We start from the raw sequence: 26,423 nt of genomic DNA on the forward strand, positions 1-26,423 counted from the left end.
ATATATATATTTATATTTATATATATATTTAGATAATTTTTGCTGTATTTAGTAGATGATTTTTAGTATATTTAGTTTTGTGCAACCATCACACTATCAAATTTTAGAATGTCTGGTCTCATTTCTCCAGAAACAGATTGTTACACTATTGGCAGTTACTCTTCATTCCTCCTTCCCTCAGCCCCTGGCAACCACTAACCTTTCTGTAGCTATAAAGTTGCTCATTGTAGACATTTCATATGAATGAAATCATGCAGTGTATTGTCTTTTGTGACAGGCTACTTTTACTTACATAATATTTTCAAGGTTGATTCATTTCATTTTATGGTTGAATTATAATCCATTTTAGGTATTTACCACATTTTCTTTATCCCTTCATCAGTTGATTGGCATGTACGTTGTCTTCACTTTTTGGCTATTATGATTAATGATGCTATGATCATTCTTGTACATGTTTTTGTGTAGATCTATGTTTTAATTTCTATTAGATATGTGTACCTAGGAAAAGAATTGTTGGTTCATATGGTAAGTTTGTATCTATGGGTCTGTTTCTGTTTTGTTCATTTATTTTGTTCTTTAAATCCACTTTAGGTATTTGGGTTCTTTTGTGCTTCCATATACATTTTAGGATTGCTAATTATCTTTCTGTGAAAAATGCCATTAGATTATTTATAGGAATTGCATTGAATATGTAGATTGTTTTGGGTAGTATAGACATTTTAACAATATTCTAATCCATAAGCATAGAATATCTTTCCATTTATTTGTGTCTTCTTCAATTTAAGATGATAATTATAATGCAACCAGAACAAAAGTAAAATGGGACCATTTTATTCATGTCTTAAGCTTTCTCTATATTCTGAGGATTCCAAAAGAGACAAATTTGTCTTCAGTAAGCCTTGACACAATGTTCATCCTTATTGATGAGGGAGTTACTTGGCCCAGCTTTTTGAGGAAATCTATTTGTTTTATATTCCTAAAACCTAGCATGGTTTTTTCATCAACCATCTCAATTTGCTGTATTGCTCATTCCTCTAGCCTCGTTCTGCTTCCTCATTTTTCCATCTGCCTCCATATCTGACCCACTTATTTATCCAATATTTATTGAGCATCTACCTTATGGCAGACACAGAGAATACACATTTGAACCAGATATATATGGTGCCTGCTCTCTCATATTTTACAGACTATTGAAAGGAATAGTGTAATAAATAAATTTAGTATCTTTTAAAAAAGATTGTTAGGATTAAATCAGATAAAGTATGAACACTTTAAAAAGTATCTGTCACATGACAAGTGCTCAGTAAAAGCCATTGTAGTTTAAAAAGTATATATATTTTTACTGATTTCAAAGAGGAAGGGAGAGGGAGAAAGAGAAACATCAATGATGAGAGAGAATCATTGATTAGGTACCTCCTGCACACACCCCCTACTGGGGATCGAGCTGACAACCCAGGCATGTGCCCTGATTAGGAATTGAACCGTGACCTCCTGGTTCATAGGCCAATGCTCAACCACTGACCCATGCCAGCCAGGCCCATTGTAGTTTTTAATATCTAAATATGATTTCCAAATTCCATGTTTACTGTTGTCCAGATACATTATTCTTTCCTGGTCTCTTCAACTACTATGTTCCTGAAACTGGGTGTGGAACCCTGTCTCTGAAGTAGAAATAAAATCCTTCACCTCTTTCAATTCCCTTATAATATTCACTCACATGAAGCATTAAAGAATAGAGTTTACTGAAAATTTCATACTAAAGGCATAAGTGGTACTGGTATACCCCATCAAACAATTTTTAAGTCTCTATTAGTCTCTCTCTCTCTCTCTGTCTCTCTCTCTTTTTTTCTTTCTTTTATCTTTCTTGTTGAAAGTATTACAGACGTCGCTTCCCCCCCATTGAACCTTCTAGTCCATCCCGCCTCCCGTCCCAGGCCTTCACCACACTGTTGTCTGTGTCCATGGATTATAGACACTTTTGTCCTTTAGAATTCTTAGCAGGTTTGCCATAAGAGGTTTCTCTTCCTGACTCTTCTTTCTCTTTGATCTCCTAAGGAACGGAAATTCAAATTCCTCTCTCTTTTTCGTATATTTTAGTTATTTCTGCCTGAAATCTCTTCCATGGCTTTCTATCAGTCTTTGGATAAATTTAAAATCCTTAACATGACCAACAAGATCCTGTAGCACTTGGCCCTGCCCACCTCTCCATCCTTACTTTTTATCTCTCCCACTGTTACCAGTTGCACTCCTACACCCTCTGTAGCCTTTTTTGTGTTCTTTCAACAGCACAACTCTGTCCTATCTCAGGCATTATCATGTGCTAGGAATGTGCTTTCCTCATTGATCTCTTCTCCCGGCTTCCTTCCTCTTCTCCTCTTCAGGTTTCAGGGTATTTCACTAGTCAAGTCCCTCTCTTCTCTGCTCTCATTGTACCTGATTCTTCACTTTTACTGAATAACTTATCTGAATAATTTTTGTTCACCTTCTATGTCCCCTAGTAAGGTGAAAAGGGTAGGCAATATATCTGTTTTGTTCACTGTTCTATTCCTAAAATCTATCACAACCATGTTCCAAAATATGAGCTCACTAAATAATTGTAGAGTTTGCTGTTCAGTAAATAGCATATTTAGCTAACTTTTTGGGTTACTATAGGAGAAAAAAAATGAAAAGGTCAGCTTCTAACTTGTCTTCAGGTTCATGAGCAATGGAAAAGAATTCCTAGTCATTATGATTTGAAGAAAAATTACCCACCATTGCAAAGGTGGTCAGTAGGATAAACAAGATGGATTCTCATAGATTTGAGACTTGGACTTCTAAAGTTCAAAATGAGGAACTGTGTTGAAATGTGTCATCTGATTTCAATTGCCATGGGAAGGGAGAGATTATCTCTAATATACTCTAATATAGCCAGATTCAATCTGTGTAGAGTGTTTGGGTCAAAATCAACATCTTGGATTTCATTAGGGAGCACTTGCAGTAAGGCTTGCAGATGTAATTTGCTACATCCAGCTCACACCTCTGAGCAGATGGGTTTCTACACTGTGCCTAGCAGAGGTTTGTTTTTTCTTCTTTGAAAGATTTGCCTGTGACTTTAATAAAATATTTTGACAAATGGAATATTGAGATCATTTATAAATTAAAACTTTGCTGTTGTTGGATTTCGTGAATTTTAATAGAAACTGATGTGAAAATCGTTGAGCATCTATGAAAAATAAATTAAAACGTTGCTATTATTGGATTTAGTAAGTTTTAATAGAAACTGATGTGAAAATTGTTGAACACCTATGAAAAACATGAGGGCTGTTTTTTTCGTGTAATTGTGGTTTACTTTAGTAGTTTATATGTATTGTTCCATTTCAGATTTTTAAAAATATCATAGTTTGATAATTATATTTTCCACTTGTTCTGAAGGATCATGATACACACACTACGGTAATAGTTTCTTTCCAGTTTTACTGAGTGTCTTTGACTTTAATCCTTAAACCATATGTAAATAGGATTCCTTAGGGGAAAGAGGGAGCTCAGAAAAGAGCTTCAGATTTCTCCTTGATGTTGTTTTTAAAATAGTTCTCTTGAAAACCATCCTATATATGTTACAAATGAAATTAAGCTGTTGAATTGCCTACATGTAGTTAATAGAATTGCATTGAACAGAAGTTACTTGCTTCAAAGTGGTTCACGTCCAGCCTGCTCCTTCACTTGTTTAGCTGTAGATTCTGTGACATTTAAAGACTGGAAAAGGAACTGTGTTTTATTTATTTCTTGTTAATCAGTTTTTTATTTTCTACCTCCACCCCTGCCCCCCCCTCCCCCCCCACACACACAGACACACACTTATTTTAAAAACAAAAACCAAAATGGCATACTCACCTGGCAGGGGAGATCAAAATGGCATACTCACCATGATCATGAAGATGGTTTCCCCAGGGCGAGGCTTATTGGTTGCACTTCGAATGTGCTGACCCCTGTGATTTCACCAAACGTGGGAAATTCAACAGCGTGATTTGTGATGGTGGGGACTGCATTGGCGCTCTCCTCTGGAAAAGAAAATGGCAGATCTGACATGCTGTCATATTTTGGTTGATCACCTTTTGAAAATAAACGATATAATTTATATTGTCTTAAGATCTTAAAAATGTGTTTTTAAAATCATAACAAGGTAATATGTTCTCATTAAAGGAAGTTTATTTTTTATTGTGTTACAATTGACATTTAACATTGTGTAAGTTTAAGTTATAAAACATTGATTTGATACATTTGTATATTGCAGTGTGATCACCACTGTAGTGCTAGCTAACACTTCTATCGAGTCACATGTTTACTATTTCTTTTTCGTGCTGAGAACATTTAAGATCTAGTCTCTTAGCATCTTTGACATATATAATACAGTGCTTTTGGCTTATTAGCTATGCTGTGCGTTAGATCAGAACGTATTCATCTTGAGTTACAAGTTTGCACCCTTTAACAAAACCTCCCCAATAATAATGCCAATTTAAGTTTAGAGTTGTCCATTCATCTAATTTGTCTAACTTATTGGGACATGTAGAGTTGTTCATAATATTGCTTCTAAATTCTTTTTAATTTCTATAGAGTAAAAGTAATATTTCTTCATTTATTTTTTATTTTGGCAACATGTGGGTTCTATCCTTTTCTCTCTCTCTCTCTCTCTCTCTCTCTCTCTCTCTCTCTGAAGATTGTCAGGTTGCTGATCTATTCATATAACCAACTTTTAATTTCACTGATTTTTTTTTCTATTTTCTGTTTCATTGCTTTCTGTTCTTATTTTTCTTGTTCCTTTTTTTCTACTTAATTTGTTTTGGTTTCATCTTACATTTTCTGGTTTATTAAGGGGAGAAAATAGAGTTTATTTTTTAATTGAATTTCTGGGGTGACAGTTGTTCACAAAACTGTACAGGTTTCAAGTATACAACTCAACAAAATTGTGTGCCCCTTGCCCAAAGCAATCTCTTTCCATCCCCAGTTTTCTCCCCTTTGCCCACATCTGCCTATCCCCAGCCCCCTTTTCCTCTGGCCTTCATCATACTGTTGTCTGTGTCCAACTTCAAAACCCCTCCCTGCTGACAGCTGTCGATCTATTTCATGTATCTGTGCCTTTGTTTCTATTTTGTTCATCACTTTATTTTGATTCCACATGTAATGTTATAGTATTTGTCTTTCTCTGACTGGCTTATTTCACTTAGCACAATAATCTCCAGGTCCTTCCATGCTGTCGCAAAAGGTAAAATTTACTTCTTTTTTATGGCTAAGTAGTATTCCACTGTATAAATACACCACCATTTAAAAAAATGTTTTTATTGATTTTAGAGAGAGAAGAAGGGAAAGGGAGATATAGAAATATCGATGATCAGCTGCCTCTTGCACACTCCCTACTGGGGATTAAGCCTGCAGCCCAGGAATGTGACTTGACCAGAAATCGAACTGGTAACCCCTCAGTGATTGGGAGCACGCTCAACCACCTGAGCCACACCAGCTGGGCCACAATTTTTTTATCCACTCATCTACTTGTGGGTACTTGAGCTGCTTCCAGATCTTGGCTATTGTAAATAATGCCGCTGTGAACATGGATGTGCATATATTCTTTTTAATTGGTTGCCTTCCGTATGTGCCCTGACTGACTGGGAATCGAACCTGCAACCTTTTGTTGTAAGAAATGGTAAAGGGCCTTCTTTCAAATGCAGAAGAAATAGAAAAAGAGAGGAACATAGGTATAAGGAATAAGATGGCAATAAATAAGTATCTATCAATAATAACCTTATCCCTGGCTGTATGGCTCAGTTGGTTGGAGCGTCCACCTATGACCCAGTAGGTCGAGGTTCGATTCCCGGTCAGGGTACATGCAGGGGTTGCGGCTCGATCCCCAGTGTGTGTGTGTGTGTGTGGGGGGGTGCTGAAGGCAGCCGATCAATGATTCTTTCTCATCATTGATGTTTCTATCTCTCTCTCTCCCTCACCCTTCCTTTCTGAAATCAATAAAAATATATTTTAAAAAATTAAAAAAGAACAAACAGATGTTTGTTGTAACCAGTATTAATCTATCTGTCTGGAGCTACCACGCTATTCACTGTTTGTGGCTGTGTCTGCTGGGTCTGGGTGTGCATGGGAGGGGCCATTCTGTGTAGAGCTGGGGTCAGATCTGTAGAAGGTCTGAGGCTCCCTGATGTCTTCCTCCATTTGTCACTACTTTGTCTCCCACTGAGGGTGCCTGGTGTTCCTCCAGAGCCTTCCAAAGAAAGACTGTAGTGTGGGCCCAGGTAGGCCGCCACCCACAGACCCTTCCACAGTTTGGGAGCTCTATAGTCGCTGATCAGTGTAAGGAGGACAGGGCTAGTGGGTCCCCTATTTGGTGCTGTGGTCAGGCACTCAATGAAGGGAAAATGTCCCCTACTCCAGAGCCATACCACTCAGTCTGCCAGTCTCCAACTCTTGCTCCCCTAGGAAGAGGGAACCACAGGTTCAGTCAGCTATCCCTGTGCAAGAGGAAGCTCTGCTGGGCAGAGCCACCGGGGCTTAGGAGGATATATCAGAAGAGTCTCCCATTGGGAGTATTGCCCGTGGAGCCTGCAGCAGGGGGGTCAAGCATTTTGTCCAGGTTCCAGATAACAGCCTCCTAGGGAGACATACTCCTGATGTCCCAGCTTTGTGAAACACTCCCTTCTTTCCACCTACCCATCTGGTTCCTGGACAGAAGTCTCCTTAAGAGCCCTGCCCCAAAAGTCCCAGCTCCACCTGGAGCATTCAATCCTCCCATGGGACATAACTCAGCAGCCAGGACCCCAGGAGGGGAAGGGAAGGCCAAGTGATTCAACAGGTGGTGGGGAGGGCACCAGGTGTGTGTCAGAGGTGGGGACGACTGGCCCCTGTTCCAAAGCTACACAGTTCAGTCACTGTCTGAGTCTCTGCCAAGAGCTTCTCCAGAAAAAGAGCTCCCAAAGGTCCCTGAGGTGTGTAGCCAGCTCTGCTGCTGTGCTTGAGACCCAGCCATTTTTACTCGTGTTTTAGTCACCTTCCCCCCATCTCCCTCCCTCCCACAGCTGACTATGGGTAACTGAAACTGTGAAAAGAGAAACTACAGACAAGGGAAGGACTACTGTAGCTTTGGCTCAAATTAACTAAAATGACTACACGCACTGTGTTATGCTAAGAAAAATGATGAAATCTATTTACTATCTGGGATCGTAATGTTACAATCATTTTATGTCATTTTTATTGTTGTTGCAAATGTGTATGGCTAAAATTTTTGGAAAGGGAATTGTGTCTTACGCATTTGTTTGTTGTTATTGAAGTTTGAAAACATGTTGTTTATAAAATATTTATTCTATTAATAGTTTAATAAGGTTCAGTTATTCAGTATTTAAGGAAAACTAAAGTAACAATCAGGAAACAAAAAAACCCCAGCATTTAAAAAATACCCTATATATTCTTTTCTAAATTATAACCCATACTAGAGGCCCGGTGCATGAAATTCATGTCCCCTCAGCCCAGCCTGAGCCTTCTCGCAGTTCGGGAGACCTCAGGGGATGTCCAACTGACGGCTTAGTGCTGCTGCTGAGGCAGGAGAGGCACCTGCCACTGCCACTGCCACCGCCACTGCGCTAGCCAGCTGTGAGCCTGGCTTCTGGCTGAGTGGCGCTCCCCCTGTGGGAGCGCACTGACCACCAGGGGGCAGCTCCTGCATTGAGCATCTGCCCCTGATGGTCAGTGCGCATCATAGTGACTGGTCATTCCTCCTTTCGATTTGCATATTAGCCTTTATTATATAGGATACCATATAACGAGGTCTGAGACCTAAGAAGTATTTTATAATGTTTGCTTAATTATGTTAGAGTTTTTATGTAATAATTGAGGGAAGGTTAGGAGTGCTGTTAGTGGCAAGTTGCTTAGAAAATATATGGAATTGTAATATTTCCTAAGATTACCTGTAGAAACTGGGGCTGTTTCTTGCTTGCTAACTATATGGCCCTAAGTCTTGCATTGTGATAATCTTGACATCTCTTTCAAACTGTGAAGTGGCTACTAATACCTTAATTGCTTGAAGGACTACTATTTTTTGAGGTCCCTTCTAGTTTGAAAAGCAATGATTGTTCTATTTTTGAATTGTTTATAATTAAAATAATAAATTCTTGAGAATTTTAAAAGCCAGTATTATATTTCTTTATTCAGTAATGAAACTTTGATGATTAAGTTATGAGTAAGCCAGTAGTAAATTCAGAAGTTAATAGTAGCTCTAGCAGTGAGAATTCACGTTCCTTGATGTAAAGAAAATATTTCATAAATTTGAAATCAATTATGCAATATTTTTCTCCCAATTATTATGTTTTATACATGTACTATATTTCACATTAACTAATACAAAACAGTATTTTTTTCCAAATGTAGAGTTTTGGTTACAGAGCAAAAAAACTATGTGGTGTTCATTTTTATTTTCCTCTCTTCTAGACATTCCAACTGTTCTGTGCTAGGAGAATTGGTTATACTTTTTATCATTTTCAATGTCTTAATTCTTTGGAAGTCCCCATTACTTAATTAACATCACTTAGAATTAAAAAAACCCTTTCTTTAACTGTCTTTAAGTCACTTAATTGCTTAAGTTGTTTGGGGAAATTATATGAGTTATTTTGGGTCATTTATATTTGGGGAGTGTAGTATATATAATCTCAAGAAAGTGTTAACCCTCACCATAGATAGTAAAATATTATTGATTACACTATCATATTTGAAATAAAAACCTGCCTGAGTCATACTGGATTGTGGGACATAAGGGGGGAAAAAGGGAAAGGAAGAAGATATTTGCTTCTAAAGATATTTAATGACTAAGGTTATGAAAACAAGGAAGAACTGATTAGAGTGTTACCTTTGTCTTCTGCTTCTAGTGTTGTGCAAAATCAGCAATATGTGATAGAATGTATGGAAATCATACTATATATTTTTCTAAAATTTACTCAATTGTACATCAATATTATCTAGTTAATTCCTTACCCATTGTTGACACATGTCTCACATAACACCGTCTCTGAATTTTCTTTCTTTATTTGTTTAGTCTCAAAGCTCTGTCATATTCATTTTCTTTCACCTTATTTTATCTGAATTACATCAGTGTTAGGTCATCATTTTCTTGAGAATTATTTTATTGATATGTTTTTTCTGTTGATTATGTGTAGAGGAGGGTTCACAAATGCATATACAAATGGAATTCTCAGTCTTCTTGCTTTATTTTTAGTTTTTCTTTTAGACAGTTTTAAATTTTCTGAATTCTGCTAGCAATAGTTTCTCTAAAATAAAAGACCCATATTATGGCATTAGAACTTTCCAATTAAAGGAAAAATATTAATTTTGAAAGTTTCAGATTAGTACATTATTCTGTCCTGTCCTAGGTGTCTGAGCATATTTTATGGAGTCTCCAGAATATTGTATTGCCTGTGTTATAAATAGATAAGGTGCTTTCGTTTTTTATTTTGTGCATATACATGCATGTGTCTACAAAAGGAATACTTGTGCAGTTAATGACTTTTGCTTTAATATTTTTTATAGTGTTTAATTCTGGGGATATTTGTCATTGCACGTTAAGACCTCATCTTAAAGGTACATAAAGTATTAACTTAAAAGGTTCTTTTAAAGATTTAGAATATGATGTACTTAATTTCTATTTATTGGTCTGATTCCAGTATAGAAGCAGAGGCACATATCTGAGACAGTCTCAATGTCATTTGGGATTTTTTTTTAATTTAATGAATTTAAATGTGCTGATTTTTATCCAACATAACAGCCACTTAGCATTTCTTGGATAACATAAAACTTGAAAACTATATACAGCTCACTACCAGTTTTAAAATGTGTAACCTCAAATCATTCCAAAATATTTTAAGACAAATTTGACAAAGCCTTTATTTTGTTAATAGCATGGAAATCTTTATAGGTTTTAAAGTAATTTTAGAATTAGTTACAGATGATTTAAAGTTTGTTATTTTTTCTTGGGGGCAGCATTTTTTAAGTCTGAAAACAGGCAGATTACCATAGTACTGACCACATATCATGCAGTTCTAGTTGTTTCCACTCAAGTTATTATGGACTACTTTATAGCTAGATTTATTATCTAAGTCTCAAGTTAAAAGTTTCTGATTTTAATTTTATTAACTATAATTGGTCAAGACATTTTGAATATTTAAACTCATGAGGGTCTACCTTGTAGTATTCATTGAGTATCACCTTTCATGACACAAATGCATATTTAGATTTCTTTAATATATACATTTATAGTATGATCCTCTTAGTATTGCACTTAAGCTTTGTTGTTGTTGTTGTGTGTATGTGTTTTCTTTGTGTGTGTGTGTACCTGGAAAAATAGCATAATGTAGTATACCAGAGTCTATACTACATTAAAAATAGCATGTGATCCTGGTTCTAATCTGTGTTGGCATGTTTAACACTATAGTGTTTATCATTGGGAGTGACACGGTGGACAGTGGATTGTGGCTATTTTATTACTTTTATCTTTTATATATTACTAGGGGCCCAATATACCAGTTTGTGCACCTTGAAAGGAACTGTGGGCCATGAGGCTGCGGTGGGTACAGGGGAAAGTCTCGGCCCATCCTCTGCGGTGTGAGCGGTGGCTCTGGCTGCAGGTGGGAGGGGGCAGCAGGTGCGAATGCCAGGCGGGACTGTGGTGCGTGGGAGCAAAGAATTTTCAGTAACCAAACGAGGCTCGCCCTGATGACAACGACTGGCACCCTGCCTTGGTCTGGCATCCCCGCTCACCTGCTGCACCATTCTGCCATGGCCAATGCCCGCCATGTTCTGTGCTCTGCTACCTGCTGCTGATACCCGCCATGTTCTGCGCGTGCCCCCTGGTGGTTAGCACACCTCATAGCTACCGGTTGTTCAGTTGTTCCGCCGTTCAGTCTATTTGCATATTAGCCTTTTATTATATAGGATATTTTCAAAATTATCTTTAGTGAGGTAGTAGTACCTCTCTAATTAGAAAGTAAATAAGTATTTTCATTTGTTTTAAAATAATTGAGCTACTTACTTAAAAAGAAGTCTGTACTGTGCAGTCTATACTGACAGGTAGTGGTAGAATTACAAAGAAAAAATAAAAGTTATAAGGAACATATTTTCCATCAAATTGGTATTCCAGTAATAAATATTTATAAATATTTGAAGCTGAGTACACTTTTAAGAATTATTTCACAAAGTACTTTTTCTCTAGCTACAATAAAAAATGGTTTTATCTTACAAATTTATATTAATCTCTGATAAATAAATAAAAGGACATAGTATAGAAAAGGAATTTTATTCTTAATCCTAAACTTTATGAATGTTTATACTTTTATCAAGTGTATTTTACATAAAAATGACATTATACATGAGAATCACCAAGGAAAGGTACTGAAATGTATCTTGGGTCTTACCACCAGAGATACTGATTAAATAGATCTGAAGTAGCAACCCAGAATCTGTATTTTAAGTAAGCACTCACATGATTCTGTTCCAGGTGGTCCAACAGACCATATTATATTGTTTATTCTTTTCTTTTCTCATTCCACAGCCATATTTTTGATCACCTTCAATCACTGCAAAGATTATTGCATTTTTCTAACTTAACACACTCTCTGTGGTCTCTAAAGTATAGTGCGTACATCCCTAGCAGTTGCACAATATAACCCACTAGGATGAGGGAAGATGAAGTTAGAACTTCTGTTTATATTTCTATCTCATTTCCTTCATTTCTATTTCTGTATGTTTTATAATGTATGTAATTATTGATGTAATAGTATGTTATAATAAATACAAATGTAAACAATTTTAGATGGTAACTTAATATAGCATGCAAATTGTTTACCACATTACTCTCTGGTATACTACATTATTAATTTTTTAGATATTAACATTTTACTGTTTATTTTCTTTTTTTCTTAATGTATTTTTATTGGTTTCAGAGAGGAAGAGAGAGAGAGAGAGAGAGAGAGAGAGAGAGAGAAACATCATTGATGAGAGAGAATCATTGATTGTCTCCCTCCTGCATGTCCCAGGCTGGGGATTGAGCCTGCAACCTAGGCATGTGCCCTGACCAAGAATCGAACCGTGACCTCCTGGTTCATAGGTAGATTCTCAACCACTGAGCCATGCCAGTCAGGCTACTATATTCTTTTTTAATTATGCGTTATTGAATGTTTTATAATTCAAATTTAGATAATAGACAACTTACTATCTAGTGACAATTAACAACGTTTATGTATGTGCTTCTTTATCAGGTGATGCTTTTCCTTGGACTATTAGCTTGCATCATTTCAGCGTATATACCCTTTTTGGAAAACAAGTGACACTTTGCCTAGTGGATCCTATGGGTTGTACCTCCACTCTGGCTGTGACATCTCAAAAACTACTCGCAACAGCACCTGATGCAAGACATTCATTTGTTGTCTGCCTCCATGTTGACCTAGAGTCGCTTGAGATAAAATGCTCAAATCCCCAGGTTGGTACATTTGTTTTATGAAAAGAAATTTAAAATAATGTGATTTAAGAACAATTGTTATCGATTTTGTTGCAGAGTTTCTCTTCTATTAAGCATCCTAAATTTATTTTTAACAAGGCCATCAAGATTAGAATGGTTAGATTAAGAATTTCTTTGACGTTCTCTCAAGTTTTGTAATTTAAACTCTTTTAAAAATGTAATGGTGGCTGCATAAATGCATCTTTTGGCTGATGGAATAAAATCAGTTGCAGATGTAAAGTTTTTAAATACTGATGAACTACTTTACCATCGGACTGGAGGAGTCTGTTGAAGTGATCAAATGTAGTTTTCACTCAGATTACCCTTCAGAACTTCTTTTGCTCAATATGTAATATATTTTTTAAAAAGCACTGTTTACTATTTTAAAAAGGTATTTTGTTATTCTCATAACATTAGTTGATATAGGCCAAACATATTGTATTCTACAGTTTTATAATTTGGTTTCTATTTTAATCACCTAGGTTTGTGCAAATTATTAATTGCATAGAATTTAATATTCGTGTGTTTTTTTTTACCTCAAGCAGACTATAGTATATTTTTATATAGCTTTTCAGTGTTGAATTCTATTTGAAATATTATTTTTAAATGAATACTTTTTAGAATATTACTAGATTTGATATTGAAAATCTGTTTATCCCAGCATTAGTGGTTTTAAGCCAGTTTTAAAAGTATGTTTTTAAAGTGGGCTCAGCTATAACTCTGTGTTTTATAAAGCCTCCTTTCTAATACCATTCTCTACCCCCGTACTGTATATTATACAGTTTGGTTTAATTTCATTTGTGCATGTTGTAAACATTGGACCTGCTATATATTGGTGATGGCATTATTAAAATGCAAATAATTGACATTCTATTATGACCCACAGTGATATAGGAGAGAATAATTATGAAATGACTTACTCTTTCATAGATTATTCCCTGAATGCTATTGCTGATATTTGCTTAAAAACATTTCCAAGAGGAAGATAAATTATTATGGATGAATTGTGTCCATCCCAAAAGACATGTTGAATTCCTAACCCCCATTATTTTAGTAGTAGAGGCCCGGTGCATGAAATTCATGCACGGGTACTGTTCCTAGGCCTGGCTGGTGATCAGGGACTATCAGAACCTTCTGGCTGCTGGCCAGGGCCTTCCTTCCTTCCACGCCGCCTCCTGGTGGTCAGCGCACATCATAGCAAGCGATTGAACTCCCGAGGGGACACTTTGCATCTTAGTCTTTTATATATATAGACCTTATGTGGTAATAGGGTCATTATAGAAATAATCAAGTTAAAATGAGGTCATAGGGTAAGCCCTAATCCAATGTGATTGATTTCCTTATAAAAATGGGAAATTTGGATGAAGACACACACAGGGGAGAGTCAATGTAAAGACACCTGGGGAGAGTGCCATGTGCAAATATTGGATTAATTAAGCTGCAAGCCAAAGAATTCAAGGATTGCTGGCTACCACCAGAAGCAAGGAAGAGAGAAATCAATTCTGCTGTCTCAGAGGGAGGGTGGCCTACTAAACCTTGATTAGGTACTCTTCCCTCCAAAATCATGGAACAAAAAAGTCCTGTTGTTTTAAGATGTGCCCTGCATATGACAGAAGAAAGAATCACTGAACTTGAACATGAAGCATAGAAAATACTGAAGTTGAAAAACATGCAAAAATACAATCAGGTGGAGCCAGAGCCAATAGATTAGTTAAAATGTAATACTGCCCTGCCCAGTGTGGCTCAGTTGGTTGGGTGTTGTCCCATGCACCAAAAGGTTGCTGGTTCATTTCCCAGGCAAGACACATGCCCAGGTTGGGGGCCCGATCCCTGATAGGGGACGTGCAGGAGGCAGCTGATCAATGTTGTGCTCTCATTTTTTCTCTCTCTGTGTCTCCTTCTCCCTTCCTCTCTCTAAAAAAATTTTTTTAAATCTTTTAAAAATAATAAAATAAAATGAAACACTAAAAAATATTCCAATTTAATGAAGTCAATAAGTGGTGATAGAGTTACAAAAACAGGATAGAAACAAAAAAAAAATAATTTGTAGGGGCTGAACCAACTTAATCAATGAACACATTAAATGTTAATGATCTTCACTAGGAGAGTTTACACCAGGAGTTTGCAACTTAGGTTTGCAAGGCAAAGTTGGGGATAACATTTTTTACATATTGTCAAGGCTGCTGTGATGCTACAACTGCAGAAGTAAGTAGCAGGAAAGGATAAATGGCTCACAAGGCCTATAATGTTTACTGTCTGACCCTTTACAGAAAAAGCTGTTGACCCTAATCCCGCTACCCCCATTAAAAGGCAAAGATTTATAGAGTGGGGAGAAAAGCAAGACTACTGCAGAGAAATATTTGAAATACAAAGAAACAGAATATAAATAAATGCATAGGAAAAAGATACCATTCAAAGAGCGTAAAAGTGCTTGACTTGCCTTTTTATTTTTCAAATGAAATAGACATATAAAAAGAATATTAACAGAGGTTAAGAGGGTATGAAACAAAAAAGGGACAGAATTAATGGAAACATAATATTCAATCATAGTATGGCATTTTATACAATTTCTGTCAGTGATTATAAAACAACTGGATGAAAAATAAGTAATTGGAGATATAGAAGATATGAAAAAGATATACTACCACAGTCATATTGGGACATTTTTATAACATCTTTCTCAGTATTTTATAAAGCCACTAGATAAAAACAAATAATTGGAGATATAAGAAATATGAAGAATACTAAGAACTCGCCTTCATCTAATTGACATTTACAGAACACCATATCAAACAACTGTGGAATCACATTTTTTTTCAGGTGTACAGTATGGTTTCATTATGCTTATTTAAGAGGATCAAGATTAATATAGTATAGTATCTAACCATAGTCAAATTATATTAGAAATAATAATAAATTATCTGGACATTAAACAACATGTTTAAAATAATCTATGAATCAAAGACAAAATCACTTGGAAATTAGAAAGTGTTTTGATTGAATGACAATGAAAAAGTGGATACAGCTAAAGCAGTCTTTTCAGGAAAGCATAATTTTAAATACTTATATTAGAAAGGAAGAAAGAGCTTAAATCATCCACTTAAGATTTCAGTTTAGGAAGCTAAGAAAATAAGAAGGTAAACCCAAAGTAATTAAAACAATGAAAATAATAAAGAGCAGAAGTGAGTAAAACAGTAAAAAGAGTCAATATAAACCATCAATATCAGGAAAAAAGGGGGAGGTTATCACCACTGATTCTATATACATTAAAAGCATAGTAAGAGACAAAGGGACAACTCTATGCTGACAAATGCAAAATTTAGGTGAAATAAAATTTTGTATTGAAGAACTGTAGAAAAATGATACAAGAAGAAATAGAAAATTTGAATACCATACCCCTATGTATCTTTTAAAAGCTATTGAATGTGGCCCTAACCACCTAGCTCAGTTGGTTGGAGTGTCATCCTGATACACCAAGGTTGAGGGATTGATCCCCATTCAGGGTACACACAAGAAGCAACCAGTTAATGCATAAATAAGTAGAACAACAAATAGATGTTTCTCTGTCTCTCTCCCTTCCTTCTCTCTAAAAATACATACATACATACATACATACATACATACATACATACAATGGAGAATAATTATATGATAATCTCAATAGATACATGTAAAACATTTGATGAAATTTAACACCTATTTCTGATAAAAAAAAACTCAGTAAATTACAAGTATTAGATTACCTTTTCAAACCGATAAAGAACATATATGAGAAAACATATATAATACTTAGTTGTAAAATACTGAATTGTTTTCCACTGAGTTCAGGAAAATGCCCAGGATAACTGCTTTTACTGTAACCTGTTCTGTATCATACTGAACCTCTTAGCCATTGCAATGAACCAAGCAAAAGAAATCAAAGGCATAAAAATAAGAAAAGAAGTAAAACCTTTGCTAGTTGCATATGACAAAATACAGGATGGGATAAAAGTAGGTTTATCGTTGTGAGTCGTGAAAACATTTTATTCTTGTATTATTATTTACTAATTATTGTATTATTTTCTATACAAACAATTGTAAACTTACTTTTGCCCAACATTGTATTTTACAGAAAATCCCAAAGGACTCTAAGAGACTATTACTAGAACAAATAAACATGTTTATCAGTGTTGCAAGAGACAAGATTTATATATAAAAATCAATAGTAATTTTTATGTAGAAAACAGTTGGAAAATAGAAGGGATCATTTGCATTTACATTGGTGCCCAGAAACATCAACAAATGAATCTAACAGAGATGTTCAAGATCTCTACCCTGAAAACCACACAGGATTGCTGGAGAGATATGCTGCTGGGAGACTCAAAGATATTGTGCATAATCAAGTTTAAACATTTTCTTGTTGAAAGACATATTAAGATAGCAATAAGCACATGTAGAGAATATAATTGAAACACTTTTATCAAATTGTTGTACAGAATATTTAAAGAATCCTTTTTACTCAATAAGTTGAAACAAATAATAATAAATAAAATAAGATGAAGACAAACAATGGGGAAGGTATTTGAACAGACATTCACCATGTAAGGTAGGTAGGTTGAAAAGATGCACAACATGATTATTCATCATGGAAAAAGAAAACATGAAGACATACCATATGCATCTTTTAGATTGGCTAAAATAAAAAAAGACTGAGTATTGTGAACCAACTTGAATACTTTTACATTCCTACTGCAGGTAGGAATATAAAAATTATAACAACTTTGGATACAACTTCAAAATTCCTGAAAAACACACACACACACACACACACACACACAACAACTTCAAAATTCCTGAAAAAAACACACACACACAGAAAAACCCAACAACATGCACTTACCATTCAACCTAGCCTTTCCTCCCGAAGTAGTTCCACAGAGAAACAAAAATATATGTCCAGAAACTTGTACACAGAGGTATTTAGCAGCTTTGTCTGTGTAGCACAAAAATGAACACAAACCAAATGTTCATCAATAAGTGAATAATTAAAATATGGCCTCTACCTATAATGCAATACTACTCAGCCATAAAAACACTGAATTATTGATAAAATGAAATATCTTGGATGGATATCACAATTATTATGCTGAATGAAGGAAACCAGACCAAAAAGAGTATTTGCTGAATAATTCCACTTATATAAAATGTTAGAATATTCAAAGTACTTCATTGTGACAGAAAGCAGGTTCCTTGTTATCTGGAGGCTGGGCAGGGAGCGGGAAGGAGGGAGTAATAGGAAAGTGGACTAATAAGAAGGACAGATTACAAAGGGATATGAAGAAACTTTTAGAGATAATATTTTAAAAGTATTCATATTTATCTGTAGTAGTAGCTTAATCCCTGTATGATCAGCAGCTAACTGCTACTTGAAGTTGTCTCCCAGAGATCTTGTAATTTAGGGACTTAGGAAATATCATATAGCTTTGGGAGAATTATCCTACTCTATATGTTCTGGTTATCCATAGCCATCCTAGCTTAAAATAAATACTGTTACCATTATTGTTTTAGTCTAGAACTCCACTGTTATTAATCTTTAATACATATATATATATTTTTTTGAGATAGTAATGTTGTGACTTGTATGGAATCCTATTAAATGTAATACTATTGCTCAAAACTAGAGTTCTGGGATATCCTCTTTAGATATTTACCTTGTTTGGAACTAAGCTTAGATTTTTGTTGTTGCTTAAATATAAACCACTTCTAAGCAAAGTCATCACATAGATACTAGTAGGGGCTTATATTAGGCCGGTATTTTCTAATGTCTCCTTCCTCTGTCCCTTTCTCCTGTAACCTGCCTCCCAGGGAATACTTGCTGCTGCTCCTCAAATACCAAGGACCTTTATTTGAGACTTAAACCAAGACTGAATAAACCTCATGCCTTGAGAATCCCTTTCACTCAGAATGCATTCATTCTTATTAATTCCACTTTATCTTCTTTTTAAAAATATATATATTTTTATTGATTTCAGAGAGGGAGAGAGAGATAGAAACATTAATGATGAAATAGAATCATCAGTCAGCTGCCTCGTGCATGGCCCACACTGGGGATGGAGCCCACAACCTGGGCATGTGCCCTGACCAGGAATCGAACGATAACCTCCTGGTTGGTAGGTTGATGTTGAACCACTGAGCCATGACAGCCGGGCTATCTTCTTGATAATTCCTCACAAACCAACTTCTGTTAAAGTATTAACCATGTGCTATAACCAAAATTGATTATAAGGTTTGGGGAAATTTAAGTGAGATATTTATGTTTAAAACTTGTAAATTCTATACTATATGAATGCCATTTTGTTAGTTTAGATCAATTCTGTTATGTGAGACCCTTCTCATAAATTGGTCTTAATATCCCTGGTGGAATGAAGTTGTATTCCTGATAGAATAGGAAGACACAGAGTATAGCACTTTGAAGAATCAGTGTGTCCTCAAAGATTTAGTAAGGAGTTAATACTTTTTTATACCCTGGTGTGCCAGATTAATCAGAATTTTAATGATTAAACACAAGATTCCAAATAAACCTCTTCCTTGTGAGTGGTTACTTTAGCATATGCTTCCAGACTCCCCTCTGGATTCTGTCAAAATTACAAATGATGATTTGATTTTTTTTTTTCACAAGTGAATTCAGCGAATATTTATTGAGCACTACGTGTAAGCCAGAAATGAGGGAAACAAAGATGAATAAGATAAACACACGAGGAAGGCAATGCCTATACATTTCATAACCCAACTCTTGAAAGCCATAGATAATGAACAATCTTGAAAGTATCACAGGAAAAATGATACATTACAAACAAAAGAACCAAGATTTGATTTTTAGCTTACTTGCCCTAAGAAACCACAAGTCAGAAGAGCAACATTTTTAAATTGTGAAAAAAATATTTTAAATCTTTTCAACCCAGAATTTTAAATAAATATAACTTTTATGAATGAAGTCTAAATATATTTTCCCATAAAAAAATCAATCACCAGTATATCTGAACTATAAGAAATCCTAAAGGAAGTCCTTCATGCTGAAGGGAAATGAAACCAGATGTTTGAGCATCTTTTCAAATGTTTATTGGCCATTGAGTTTGCTTTTTTAGAGCTGGCAATTCATATTGTTTACATTAATTTGTATTTTCCTGATTACTAATAAGGTCGAGCAGTTTTTGAATGTTTATTGGCCAGTGAATTTGCTCTTTTATAAATTGATAATTTTTATCTTGTACCCAATTTTTCTGTTACATTTCTTACTTTGAAGATCTTCCCTTATACTCTATAAATACAAACCCAGTATTGGTAATATACTTATTTGCCTTTAAACTTTATAAAATCTTTTGCCAAAAAATGTTTAATCTTTCTTAGTGAAATATATCTATGTCTCTTTATTTTCTGTGTATCCCACCTCACATAAATGTATTGTGGATCTGTAAAATACAAACATCCATATGTATATAGGATCCTAAAATTTTTCTTACTGTTTCTATTTTTTTCTTTTAAGATTAATGACTCAAACTTTTCTCATGAATGGTTGCTTATAAGTCCATCTGCTTTTGTTTTTTGTGTTCTTTGTGAAGGACAGTACTTCTTGTCTTTTTTTTGTGTGCTCTGGACTTCTTTGAAAATCTGATAAAAGCTATGAGCTTTTCCCCCAGAACAATGTAAATATCTAACAGTAGCATTTGCATATATTATCAGAAGCTTTGTGGACTTTTGATTGTAGTCAGTGGATAAGCGTCTTGATTCCATTTCAGAGAAATAATTCCTACTTAAATACATATTATTCTTTTATTTATCCATTAGAGTGACATCATGTTGACCCTTATACATTAATTAATTTGGTTCATTATTGCCAAGACACAGAGGCCTCAAGTAATTTATATACTTAAAAAAGTAGTGTTGGTTGTATATATAGGGCAGACCCAGAGAAAATTCATTGTTATATCAGACATCGTTGTAGTTCTTTATATCAACTATAGAGACCTAAACTACTGTGTCAGTTCCTGGAACTCATTGCCATTCAAGAGCCTTGGACACAGTAAATATATAACTTAGTTGATTAATCAGATTTTTTTCCCCCTAGGGATGATTTCTGTCAAGTAGTCCCTTCATCTTAACTGTTTTACCAAAGTTATACAATTTCCTTCAATCTTTTTAGACACTAGTCTCTCAGACCTTAAAATTTGTGTTCATCCCAAAATTAAATAAGCCTATAGAAATCTCTATAATTTCAATTTTCCCTCTGCCAATAAATTGCTATTATTTTCTCTTCCTATATAGCATTCCTAGGAACAAAACTATCTTTGCATTTTTGGATTTAAAAGTATGTGGTACTAGAGAAAGAATGGGTTTTATTCTTCTTTCCTGTCCATTTATTCATAGTCTTATTGCTTTAATCTATGTTCAGTTTTCACCAGAATAATGGAATTAAGCATTACTGTCTAAGAACACACTCATGAGTTCAGACAAACTTGGATTTGTATTCTTGTACCACTTACTCATTTGTGATTTCTCTGATCCCCTGATTTTCATTTTTATATTTTGAAGAAAATTAGATACGGGAAACTATAATGTGTAAGTGTAATGCTCTATATGAGAAAGGTATTTTTTTGGCAAAAATTTTTTCTTTCGAAACTAAGTTCCTAAAAAAATTATTTTAAAAAATATTTATTGTTGAAAATATTACATATGTCCTCCTTTTCCCCCATTGACCCCTTCTAGCCCACCCCCACTCCAGGCCTTCACCACACTACTTTATGTATCCTTGGGTTATGCATACAAGTTCTTTGTTTGATCTCTTCCTACCCACCACCACCTTAACGCTGAGGTTTTATGATTAGTAACAACCTGCATGCCAAATGAAATAGTTTTTCTCAATTCATATTCACTTAGAGCTCTCTGAGCTATTCAAAACGTATCAGTAATTGCTTATTGAAACTTCATTCCACTGGGTTCTACAGGACACCTACAACACAAGGCCACTCTACTAATTCCAGCAAACATAGCAGCTCTACCTAATACATAGAAACACATACAGGGAAGCAACCAAAATGCAGAGACAAAGAAACATATCAAAAAGGAAAGAAATGGAATCAAGCAAACTATAGAGTTCAAAATAATGGTTATAAGGTTGCTCAAGGAGCTTAATGAGAGCTTCAAGGAACTTAGTGAGACTTACAAGGATCTTAGAATTTCAAGACATGAAAAAGGACCAGTCAGGAATTGAAATAAAGAATAATTTACAGGGATTCAAGAATAGAGTAAAGGATTCTGAGAATCAAATCGATGTGAAATATGAGGAAGTAAAAAATCCAATCATAAGTGCAAAATAAAAAACAATGCAAAAAATATGAAAATAGTGTAAGAAGCCTCTGGGATAACATCAAGCATACGAATATTCGCATTATTGGGGTGACAGAAGGAGAAGAGAGAGAGCAAGATACTGAAAACTTATTTGAAGAAATAATGACAGAAAACTTTCCCTACCTGGTAGAAGAAATAGACTTATAAGTCTAGGAAGCACAGAGAGTCCCATACAAGATGAACCCAAAGAGGCCCACACCAAGACACGTAATAATTAAAATGCTAAGGGTTAAAGACAAAGAGAATCTTAAAAGCAGCAAGAGAAAAGCACTTACCTACAAGGGAGTGCCCATATGACTGTGAGCTGATTTTTCAACAGAAACTTTGCAGGCCATAGGGAGTGGCAAGAAATATTCAAAGTGATGCATAGCTAGGACCTGCAAACAAGATTACTCTACCCAGCAAAGCTGTCATTTAGAATTGAAGATCAGATGAAGAGCTGAACAGATAAGAAAAAGCTAAAGGAGTTCACCACCACCAAACCAGTTTTACATGAAATGTTGAAGAGTATTCTTTAAGAAGAGGAAGAGGAGGAAGAAGAAAATGGCAATAAATACATACCTATCAACAATTGAATCTAAAAATCAAAATAAACAAGAAGTCTAATGAACAAAATAAACTGGTGAAAAAAATGGAATCAGAGGCATGGAAACATGGAACAGACTGACAAATCTCCGAGGGAAGGGGAGAGGGGAGGCAGGAAGAGATTAACCAAAGATCTTATATGCATGTATGCATGACCTATGGACACAGACAATAGGGTGGTGAAAGCCTTGGGATGGGTCAGGAACTGGGTGGAGGGGGGCAATTGGGAGAAAAAAGGGGGACATCTGTAATACCCTCAACAATGAAGATTAAAAAAAAGTACGAGTAATTGCTTGTTGAAGTGTCATTCCTCTGTGGTTTCCATTGACATTGTGTACCCATGGTTTTTCTTCTTCCTCTCTACCTTTATGACAACTCTTCTATTAGACTCTACTAATATCCTGTAAGACAAGTTCTTCCTAACTGAATAGGATTTTCCATTGCCCCTGCATCACCATATGATGATCATTTGTTGCACTTGGCTTTTGCTCTTGCTGTTCTTTTGACTGGAATGGCTTTCTGCACCCACCTCAATCCTGTCTATCCATGAGGAATGGATCTCCTTGAGGCGTATCCCAGCCTCTCTAAGCCAGTTGTCTCCTTTCTGACTGGTCATAGATAAAATGAGAATCTGTATGTGAAATTAATTTTTAAACAATAAAATGTTACATTTTTGATATTGAGTTACTATTTGATACTCCAGATATTATTGATATTTAATTATTTTCATACATATCCCATATACTGCGGCCTCTCATGGTGCTCGTTTTAAAGAGATTTTGGGAAGTCTCAGTTCTGTGATAGCAACTCTCTCCTTTGAAAATAAAAATAGGTTTAAAGTCTGTGTCAGAGTTTGCTTGGTATGTTAAATACACAGTATCCTTTGTGACATTCATATACAATTATTTAATGGTAACTGTTACAATCAGAAGTAGTGACAATAAACTAGCATCTATCCCTTAAGTAAATAAACCTTATGCCCTTAGAAATATTTAGAACCTGTTTTATTTGGCTTATGCTTTCCTTATTTGTCAGTTCTAATTGTTTAAGGAAAAGTAAAATAATCATTTAAAAACATTGGGTTGCCATAAGATCGTTTCTTTTTAGAGAGAACTTATTTGTGATAATGAAGGACGAAAGAATTTGAACTAAAATTTTAAGAGGTTTTTAGATTATTATTTTTTAACAAAAAGAGCTATAACCTGAGATTTGAGACTTCATCACACAAAAAAGAGAAAACTGTAACCCAGTACTGTTTTATATCAAATAAGGATTGACAACAGTGTTTTTATGCATCTGTTCTGCCCACATAAGAAGCCAGCTTTATCATCTGGATGTGTCCTGGGGCTGAAACTTTTTATAAATATAAGAATTTTGCTTTTTTTTTTTTTTAATGGCAAGCAGAATATGGTATCCAGCTGTGGATTTGCTTATATATTGTGTTGGCATTTTTTCTCTGGGCTTATTTTATACAGTATATGGCAATATGTTGTCATACAAATTCCATGATTAATGCTTATTTATGAAATCTTGTGTAAATATCTTAGAACTTAGTCAAACAATGTGCAAGTTAAAACATTTTTTTTCTGTGAATATTGGAATGACAAATCCTAGGGAAATAGTAGGTTGGATGGTTTATGTTCTTTATCTGTAGAAAAGTCTCATATTTAACATTTTTCCTTTACTATTCTATTATTTTTTTCACTTTATTTTGCTGGGCAAGAAGTCCAGTTTCAGATATAGTCCCCTGAGAAATAGAATTTAAATGTAGGAATCAAAAATAAGAATGTTAATTATTTCATAAAACACCAAATAATCATACTTACTAAGATATATTTGATTTCTAAGTGGATTCTGTTAAGAGGCATTTCTTTGTGTTTGCTTTATTCATATGTAAAAAGAAATCTGTCCTGGAATAACCTGTTATATTAGCATTATTATCATAGTAGCATTATTTTTCTACAAAAATGCTAAATTGCTTATAAAATATCCAATTGCTAATGAGGCAGATTTCAAGTGTGACTAAAATCATATCTGTTTTAAATTCAAATCATGATAAAATGCTGAAAATTATAAATTTTTATATCTGAATTTTTTCTTTGTATCTCTTATTAGAATCATAGTGTGGTGATAAAATATTCATGATAATATATAATAATTGCCTATCATAGATTATAGATCATGATCAGTGATACATTGATATATATTCTTGTTTTCCTGGACTTGTTTTAATTTTCTCACATTAAGTCAGTTGTGCCTGGAAGTTGAAAGACTCTTTTCTCTTTTCTTCTGCTCAGGTGCAGCTGTTGTATGAGCTAACTGACATTATGCGTAAAGTGTGGAATAAGATTCAGAAGAGAGGCAGCCTCAGTGCTTCAGCCTATCCAGAGACCATGGCTGGGGCTGTTCCTAGTTCCCCAGTGAGAAGCAGTGTGGGCACAGCTCCTCCAGACACCAGCACATGCAGCCCATCTGCTGACATTGGAACTACTACTGAGGTAAGTGTTTCTGAAGAATTCTGTTACCAAATGAAGGGTGATATATAGCACAGAGTTCCCTGTCAGGAATGAGAATGGAGATGACCTCACCTCTGTGGAAGCTGGCAGGTTCAGAGGCTCCTGAGGAGATGGTAGCAGTGGCTGTGCATTTACTGTTCCTTTTAGGTCCAAGTATTTTAATCAGTTTCAGTAGGGAGTGAGGTAGTGCAGGAAGTGGGGGTGCTGTGAAATGGTAGAAACCGAGACACAGTAAAGTTATGCTTTCTCAGAAGCATGGAAACTTAGAAGGTTAGTGAAAAGAGGCTCATGCTCCCCTTCCTGTACCCTCTCGTCCTCTACCCCTTTTTTGAACCAGGGTGGTATTGTTATCTTTAGATTGATGGTTTTCAATTCTGTCAGACCCATAGTCCTCTCCTTTCTTCGGATCATCTTAAAAGCCTTTCTTTTTTCTTTAATCCTCACTCTAGGATATGTTTTTGTTGATTTTAGAGAAAGAGGAAGGGAGAGAAAGAGAGTGAGAGGGAAACATTGATCAGTTGTCTCCAGTATGCACCCCTACGGGAGACCGGAACCACAATCTAGGCTTCTTCCCTAATCAGAAATTGAACCCACGACCTTTTTGAACCTTTTTGGTGCACAGGAGGAAGCTCCAAACAATTGAGCCACCCAGTGGGGTCCTTATTTTTAATTTTTAACACCCTAACCTCACCCAACATGCCAGTGAGTGCTCCTTTTGGTAACAAATATTTTATTGTGCCTCCTTTACTATCATGAAATGAAAATGAAAAATAACCTACATATACATATAATCTCAAAAATATATAATATTTATGTAAAATATACAGAATAAAAGGAAAGTAACTTAAGGTACAATGATATGTATTTTCATATATAAATACTCTGGCATGACTACATTAGAAGACATAACAACATAATCAAATACATATAATTACTGTGAATCTGACTTGTACAAATAGACTTGTGTAGGTCTGTATTAAACTATAGGCCCAGTGCACGAATTCGTGCACAGGTAGGGTCGGCAGGCCCGCCCTGATAGGGGCCCATCGGGCTGGGCTGGCAGGGGGGGAGGGGCCACAGGAAGTTGGCTGGCCGGACCTGCCCGAAATCGGGGTGTTGGGGGCTGATCAGGGGCAGGGCCAGCTGAGAGATGGGGTGGTGGCCAGCCGGGGGTGGGGGGCTAATTGGGGCCCGGATCAGGCCGGTTGGCTGCTGCAGTGCACTTCATAGCCACCGGTCATTCCGGTTGTTCCCCCATTCCGGTTGCTGGGCTTTTATATACATAGACTAGAGGCCCGGTGCACAAAAATTTGTGCACTCGGGGGGGAGGTCCCCCAGCCCGGCCTGTGCCCTCTCGACAGTCTGGGACCCCTTGGGAGATAACGACCTGCTGGCTTAGGCCTGCTCCCGGTGGCAGAGGGCAGGCC

General features: G+C 35.7%; 1 protein-coding gene across 10 annotated transcripts in view; it reads left to right on the forward strand.

The window, feature by feature from the left end:
- Positions 1-26,423, forward strand: part of VPS13B (vacuolar protein sorting 13 homolog B (yeast)) — a 631,834-nt gene that overhangs the window by 262,244 nt on the left and 343,167 nt on the right. For all 10 annotated transcript variants that reach the window (XR_001364589.1, XM_005879267.2, XM_005879266.2 and 7 more), the window contains exons 23-24: positions 12,273-12,493; positions 24,778-24,978. Coding sequence is in view for 9 of the 10 variants with exons in the window: in XM_005879267.2 (XP_005879329.1) it covers positions 12,273-12,493; positions 24,778-24,978 (422 nt within the window). In the remaining variant the exon portion in view is untranslated. The remainder of the gene's footprint in view (positions 1-12,272; positions 12,494-24,777; positions 24,979-26,423) is intronic.

Source organism: Myotis brandtii, unplaced genomic scaffold (genome assembly GCF_000412655.1).
Source record: "Myotis brandtii unplaced genomic scaffold, ASM41265v1 scaffold59, whole genome shotgun sequence".
In the NCBI taxonomy this organism is placed as follows: domain Eukaryota; kingdom Metazoa; phylum Chordata; class Mammalia; order Chiroptera; family Vespertilionidae; genus Myotis; species Myotis brandtii.